General features: G+C 54.2%; 1 protein-coding gene across 1 annotated transcript in view; it reads right to left on the bottom strand.

Moving 5' to 3' along the window:
- The window catches only part of PCBP3 (poly(rC) binding protein 3), a gene marked incomplete at its 3' end in the record, with an annotated part of 19,864 nt that extends 12,422 nt beyond the window's left edge, over positions 1–7,442 (bottom strand). The window contains exons 1-7 of the mRNA XM_010150305.1: positions 7,374–7,442; positions 7,054–7,077; positions 6,015–6,047; positions 5,276–5,392; positions 4,728–4,859; positions 4,274–4,402; positions 1,493–1,567 (exon numbers count right to left, since the gene is read on the bottom strand). Of these exons, the coding sequence (XP_010148607.1) occupies positions 1,493–1,567; positions 4,274–4,402; positions 4,728–4,859; positions 5,276–5,392; positions 6,015–6,047; positions 7,054–7,077; positions 7,374–7,442 (579 nt within the window). The remainder of the gene's footprint in view (positions 1–1,492; positions 1,568–4,273; positions 4,403–4,727; positions 4,860–5,275; positions 5,393–6,014; positions 6,048–7,053; positions 7,078–7,373) is intronic.
- Positions 7,443–7,690: the final 248 nt, after the last annotated feature.

Genomic DNA, 7,690 nt, shown 5'->3' with positions numbered 1-7,690 from the left:
CCTTTAGCCACTGCGTACTTCAGACTGATGAGCTGCTGCTGCTTCCACCCTCCCCAGACACCTCGCAGCATCGCTGACTGTTACTGCTGCCCCGTGACACCCCTCGCCCAGAGCCAAGGGGCTTGCCAGCGATCCCTTGGGGCCAGCAGCGAAGAGCTCATGTTTCAGAGACGGTCCCTTCTTCCCGTGCTGTTGTTTCTGTGCAAGACACCAACCATTCGCCAGCAGGAGAAATGCTATCTCCATCTTACTCTCCCTTTTGAGAAGATAAGTTCACCAAGCAGCTGGACTCAAAGCACTTTTCCAGGATGGCTGCTCGGACCAAATGGCACGGCACGCTCCTCCCGATGCTGGCAATGACTCGGGGATGCTAATTCATCACTCTGCCTGAATTAGCCTGTGCTCTGGGCTGGATCCCATCCTTAGTTTGCCCTTCTGTTACTTATTATGGCTGGGGAGAAATGGAGTAACTTGTGTGGTGCTGCTCTGGATGGCATTAGTTGTAGCTTCTCCTAGTCCTGGATCTACCTGGCTACTGGAGTTCCTGGGAAAGTATATGTCCTGGTAGATATCGGTAGGTCAGGACATGATGGCATCTATAGGCAGGACCTCGGTCATCAGGCGAGGTGAGTAGAGGAGGTGGAAAAAGCAAAGATTCAAGCCCCCTCTTTGAAAGCAGCTGCCTGCTCAACTGCTCGTCTTATAAATCACATGCCGTGGGAGCTGGGTTTCTGTTTGCAGAACAAACACGCGTGTGCGCATGTGTGCGACGGTTATCCTGCGAAGAAAAAACCTGCTGTGCCTTCCCAAGGGTCGCTAGAAACACGCCATGATGACTGCAAGCCTGCAGACCGGCCACTGCACCATGTCAGCGAAGGCAGTGCCACGCAGGCTCTCCTGCGGGCAGAGCTGAGGCTCTCCTGGCATTTTTGGGAGAAGCAGCACCCCAAACTGACCAAGCACCGGCAACGGGGATGACCCTTTCATGGAGGCTGCCCTGAACAGAGGCTCAGCATCATCTGGGACAAGCCCTTCCTATCTCAGACCAATTACAACTATGCAAAGTTGTTTTGAACTGGACTAGAGACGCCAGAAAATAAACGCTGGCAGACGCCGAGAGCATGGTCACAGCCTCTTATTCAATGAGGCGCTTCTCCTACACACTAGTAACTTGGCAAATACTGAATTTGGGTCTAACGAAGCAAATCCCAGCCTTTTCTTGGAGCCTGGCAGAGCTAACACCCTGTTTCCTGGGGCTGGACCTTTCCTTATCCTCCAGCAGCATCACAGGAGCTAAGCCATCCGCTCGGGCTTGCAAACTGCTAGCGGTTTTGGAAAGAGCTTTCAGTCCACCTGCCGTTGGCACGCAACGGATGGGATGACACCATGCAAGTCAGAAGGCAAGAAACCTGAGTGCACTAACGGGCAGCGGCTGGTGCTGCAGTAAAAGGCTGAGGTTGGCAGTGGAGGCTGCAAGCGGGTCGGCTCTTACCTGACCACCTGCAAAAATGACAGGGGTGGAGGCGGGCTTTGGGCGGTAGGGAATGGTGGCACCTTTTGGTGGGGACTAGGAAAAGGGACAAGGAGAGGGAGAGAGAACATTAGAACAGCTTTCCTGAAACGGCGGCAAAAAGAGCGTTAGAAAGCACCCGACGGACCACGGCCCCCGGGGCCGCCGCCAGCAACACCCGCACCAGGCAAACCGCGTTTCTGGACAGGAGAACACGGGGGAAATCGGCATTTAATGGACAATGAGGACAATCTGGGGTACGGGAGATCCCCTGCCAAGGCACGGGACCCTAAATTGCTTCCCGGACCTCCACTGCCTCCCTTGCTTTTGCTCTGCTCTCTGCAAACTGGTCTAGACTCCAGCCTGATGCCGGAATGCAGAGCCCTCCTCGAAACACTCCAAGGCGAGATGGGGAGGCACTCCCCTAGACGAGGCTTTTCACCCCTGGATGCCACCAGCCTCCTCGTGCAGTGGCTTTCTGTGCAGCCTGAGAGCTCTTCCATGTCGACAGCCGGCCCTGGAGATGAACCAGCCGTGCTGAGCCGCAGGAGCTCTGGCACGGTATCATGAGCGCCGGCATCAGAAGGAACAAGCAGGACGTCCGAGTGACCAGGCACCATGCTAAAGCGCTGTGACCCCTCTCATCTTCCTCACCACTGGAACAGGGTCACCTTCAGGACTTGGTTTGGTCTATTGCCATCCAAGCTGGGAAGCCGGTGGCGGTGCAGCGGGTGCTGCCAGGCACCGTCATTGTGTTCAAGGCCTCCCATACACCGGTGGGACGAGTGGAAGTGATTCCTTCAGCCAGTGTGCTGAGCTCTGGGAGAGCAAGAGGCTGGAAACCCCTCTCAGCTGGCAACACCAGTGTTTCCAGAGATCTTATCCTAGAGCTGCTTGGCGGTAGCAGCCCATGTGAGCAGCCGAGAGATGCCCGCAGCAGAGGCAGCAACCCGCACGCACTCCCAGCCCTCCTCCTGCGGCAGTGTGAGCCGGAACATCCCACTCCTCCTGTGTGCCTGGGTAGGTCTGAGCAGAAGCTGTAGAGATGCATATCAAGCCGTAGTGCTGCATCCCGCTGCGCCGTTCATGGGATCTTCTCACCCAAGTTATTTCTGTTGGTCTTCTCTTGAACATAACTAACAGGCCATAGAAGAGATTTTGGAGGATTCTAGGGATCAGGAAAGATTTCAGATGAAAGCCTCCTGGTTTTACCCGAAGTGAAATGATAACAGTTACTGCTGTGTAAAGAAAGGCAATATGTATTATGCTACCTCATGGAAAATTCTTCATTTTTTTCCTGTACATTCTTCTAGACGTCTACTTGTAGCCAAATGGCATATCCAAACCTTCCTGATAAGCACAGGTCTGCAGGAAAGCTGTACAATCAAAGCACAGCCTCTATTATCACAAACCTGCTTTTTCTTTTATTGCATTACAAATCTTGGCAGGAACGAGCCAGGATTTCTGAGGCCAGATAATTTAAGACTGGAAGGTTTTAAGGAGCATCTCTGTGAACTGTTAAAGTCAGGGAACTGCCCAGATTCCAGACTGCAAGAAATCTCATGGGTTTTCCTCTTTCCCATTGTACAGAGGAACAGCAACCCTTGCTTTGGTTGGCAAGAGCAGCAGCCACGCAAGACTTCGTAACGCACCCACGAGCATCATCCAGGGCCCACCTCTGCTGCAGTCCAGAGCATAAGGATCCTGAAGTCACCCTGTGGCTCACACCGCACTCCTCTGGCATCAGAATGTACTGCCTGAGCATCACTACCAGCAGCGGTAGGTAGCGGCTTGTGGCAGCTCCTGCCTTAGCCATACCAGTGTTGCTTATGTTTGGTTTTGCTTCACTTCCACCAAGCCTTGGCATCCTCGGCTGACACTCCTGCAGTGACAAACGTGCTCCTCACTGCTGGAGAAGGGCAACAGTGTGCAGGCTGAGCGGCAAGGCAGAGGGGCCTGACGTGGGTCCCTGCCTGTCCACCTCCAGGAGGCACCAGGAGCAAAGACTATCACTGTCCCATGTCTCAGGGGGTCTTACTCCTGGAGCTTACCCTCTCCAAAGCGGCAGGCAAGGACTTCGGGCATGTGCCTGCTGTCAGCCCTGGCAATAAGCCATTGGTGCAGCAGCATCTCTCCAGAGATGTTGAAGCTCTGCTAGTCATAATTTCTCCCAGAAAAAGCCCACTCTTGACACACATCCATGCATCCTACGGCCCCTCCTCTCCACCAGTCTTCCTCACTGTCCTTCCCATTGTGCCCTTCTGGAGCCCGGCGTTGTGCTGCCAGCCCTGGCTCCCCCAGCACTGGGGATGATGCCCTTGGCCTCCTCCTCCCAGCCAAGGTCCTCACAGGGCACTGTATGCCCCGTGCAGAGGAGGCCAGGCGCTTGGTGGAGTGGCTGCAGCCCCCGGTCCCTTTCCATGGCCCCCCTGGCACTGCTGGGACACCAGGTTACCACTGTCCCAGCCTGCCTGGCCTCCTCCGGCACCTCCCGCTGCCAAAGCACCCTGTGCTACGACACAGACCATCTCCTTTGGAGCCCCCGACCAGGCAGGTTTCCAGCGTGGGACTCTAGAAACAACGTACAAAGATAGTGGGGAAAACACACTGGGTGGGTTTCAAACGGAGATACCAGGAAATGAGAGTGGTCCGACAACGCGTGGTGAAGGGTACGAGAGACACACTCCACAGCTCCCAGCGCAGTGGTGGTGCCAGCTGGGTTTTTTTTCCTATGTACTTTACCCCCTTTGTCACAGACTGTACCTCCAGCATCACCACACAGATCTGTTTGACACACTGGATAATTGCGTCGGGTGTCCCCGAGATTGTCACCGCCCGCTCCGTGGAGTTGGGCAGCATGTCCCCCGCCACTTGAACCTGAGCACCTGTTGACTGGAAACAGAAAGAGAGAGGAGGAGAAATCCCGCAGCTGAATGCCTTTCCCCACAGCCAGTTCCAGCTCCAACACCACGTGCCTCCTGAGAGCTGCGCTGCCCCGTGCCAGCTCAGGTGTGGCACCCTGCCTGCACCCGCAGGAGCAATCCAGCAGTGTCCCACGGGATGCTGCTCCTACGTCAGCAGGACCATCCTGGGAAGTAACATGGGGCATGATGCTTGAAAAATAAGGATCTCGCTTTCCAAGGCAGGTCCCCCCTGGTCAAAAATCAGCTCTAAGGAGTTGTGACTACGTGCCATAACAAAATCAAGCTTGCCTTACCTCCCTGATTTCCTTGATTTTGGAGCCTCCTTTGCCGATCAGCGAGCCGCACTGACTAGCTGGCACGACCAGTCTCAGCGTCACCGGAGGTTTGCTGGTAGCAGTGCTGTTGCTCATTGAGTTGGTTATGTCCTTGAAAGGAAGAGTGCAATGCATCAGCCCTTGGCACCCGACCAGAAGCCTGCATCCAGGCCAACCCAAATTCCCTCGGCTAGAACAGAGGGGTCCTGTCTCCCAGAACGTGGCCGGTCTCTGTGGCTGCATCACTGCGCATCCCTGCAGTTAATTAACTGCGAGACCCCTGGGACAGTTCACTGAGGTTCTGTTCTTGCCTAGTTAGAGATGTCTGGAAGGTTTAGTGCTGAGGTCATGTACCAGTTAAGCAAGTTCAGCCAGGCACGCATGGGTTGGAGGTCCCCAAGCCCACCTGCACTGCTGGCCCCAGCAGTGGGCACGTGTGAGCTCTGCATGGCTGGCGGGCCACCCGAGGGTCTAGGCACAGTCCTTTTTACTCTGCCCTCCTAGGGAAAGGGGTTCACATCGCTCACCTCCTCAAATTTGTAGGCGATCATGGCGAAAGCCTTGAAGATGGCATCAGTGGGGCCGGTGATGGTCACAATTCGCTCAGGGCAGTTCCCCTCCGAGATGTTGATCCTCGCCCCGCTCTGGAAAGAGAAGGGCAGCCGTGGAATAGCCACAGCCAAGCAACCCACAGGGGTGTGCCAGAGGAGCAGCCTTTCCTCTGGGGTAGGTCCTGTCCCAGCCCGGTCAACCCTGACAACCTTAAAATCTTCCATCCCTGACCCCCGTGGTGCTTGCAGCGCTGCCTTACCCTGACCCTCAGAAAGGGTTTCCAAACATTTGCTGTGGGACTTTTACTGCAATGCAAACCCACACAATCCAGGCAAGACCAGCTGGTGGGATCATTGCTTGTACAAAGAAGCGTGTTGCTTACTGATCTGACAACTCCTTTGTAGCTGCAGGCACAAAGACCTTGGACAAACTCAAGCATCTTACGAGTGACTTAATTTCAATGTTTCGTTAAGAGCAAATTCTTGGCTCTGGAAAAATTCCCATGAAATGTGATAGGAGTTTATTTGAGTACGGAGTGCGAAAACTGGACAAAAGAGCTCTGGGCAGAGCCAGCCTGTGTGTCCCGACTCTGGGAGTTACTGCACATCTCACACAGGTCACTGTGCTGCACGCTGATGGGCAGGACAGCCCAATGGCCTTTCCCACTCCTCTCCCCTCCTCCTACAAACCCTTCTACAGAGCAAGGTTGCTCACCTCCTCACGCATCTTCTTCACAGTCTCTCCTTTCTGAAATAAGAAGCAGAAACACGGGCTGTTACTAAAAACTGAAGACTTCCACCCTCAAAACAACTCTTCCAAACATACAACTCTCTACTATCCTGCAACACGTAGCCAAACATTTGGGCAGCCAGCCCTGCGACGCCTGGCCCTCCATCCCCACACAGTGGCCAGCTAAAGAGCTGAGGGTGTAAGCCATCGTAGCCCTGCTCCCCGTGTCTGCGCGACACGACAGACAAAACAGCTACGAATGCACAACTGCAGCCTCCACCTCCATTTCCACATTTCCCATTAGGAGGAAAACCGCAGGGAAAAAGCGCAGAAACTGGTCCAATGCTGAGAAAAGCTGGCAATTCAGAGTGGCTCCAAAGAGCAATCTCTGATCTAGTATCTACAGAGACCTAATATCTTTCTATTCACATATAAAGCAGGTACAACTCTGAATCTTTCCAGGGCTGGACAGGCTGATTGAAAAATAAGGCACAAGCATATTGGGAAAAGGTATTTATGCTGCAAATCTTTGTCACCTGACTTTTAAAACCGTCAGAAACCCAATCCTGTATAGCCAGGACTTTGCAAACCACCATGGCACCAGGGAGCAGAGTACCTCATGAAACTTTGCTGCACAAGCTAAATGGAGTCCTGCAGCCTCAGAGACAAGTGCTGCAGAATTTAAATGGGCCTGCATGACATTTATTAAACCTCTCTTAATGAAACTGCTTGATCCAAATGTCAGGGCAACAGAGTCATAAACACCCATTCACCACCCCAGTGAGGCAGCTGGCCACGGCACTAGGTAAGTGGTGGTTTTTTGGGGTTTTTTAGGGGAATGGTCTTTGATCCCTCTGGGGGTCTCACACAATTTCTGTCTCACAAATGCAGCAACAAGCTCATGCATACCAAACATTTAAGGACTGTGATCAGGGAAAAAGTGACTGTCATCTACCACAACACAGACAGCGAACGGTGCAGGCATGAAATGTGCATTAAATACACATTTAAAAGAGTTCCTTACCTTTCCAATGATGCTTCCAACCTCCTACAGAAAAAAGCCAAACACAAAGGAGTCGACATTACAAAACGTGAAGACAATCCAGCCCAACCCCATAATGAAGCAAAGACCTGGTGCACACTGTCCCCAGCAGAAGGAGGCAGGTATGAGAGGGACCAGGAGCACCATGTCACTGTGCCACCCTCCCCATCAGCAGGAGGACACCTGCCTGGGGCAGCCCGGGGCTGGGGAGGCAGTGCATGCGGCTGGCTGGATCCGGGCACAGCCAGAGCGGAGGCGGGAGAGGGAGCTGTGAGGAAACCCCCTCACTGGGAGACCCTTACCTTGCCGTGCATCAGCAGCCGGATGGTGAGGGTGACGTTCAGGCCGCCTTCAGAGACCTTCGATTCCATTTCCTACCAGGGGGATGGGAGAGGTGCGTTAGCTGGGAGGGCAGCCCCGGCGCAGAAGGAGACAGCACCGCGGCCGTATCACCTGGGGACAGAGAGGGGAAAGGTTTTCTCTCAAATCAGGCAGGTTCTTCAAGGTGAGATGGCCCCTGCAGGGCAACAGGGCATGGGGAAGCCATGGCTGGAGGAGCCGCAGGGAGATGCGGTGGGCTGAGCACCCGAGTGGGTGCAGATTGAGCTGCAGGGACCGT

This window comes from Eurypyga helias, unplaced genomic scaffold (assembly GCF_000690775.1).
Source record: "Eurypyga helias isolate BGI_N326 unplaced genomic scaffold, ASM69077v1 scaffold33544, whole genome shotgun sequence".
Lineage (NCBI taxonomy): Eukaryota > Metazoa > Chordata > Aves > Eurypygiformes > Eurypygidae > Eurypyga > Eurypyga helias.
This window is presented reverse-complemented; position numbering and strand designations above follow the sequence as displayed.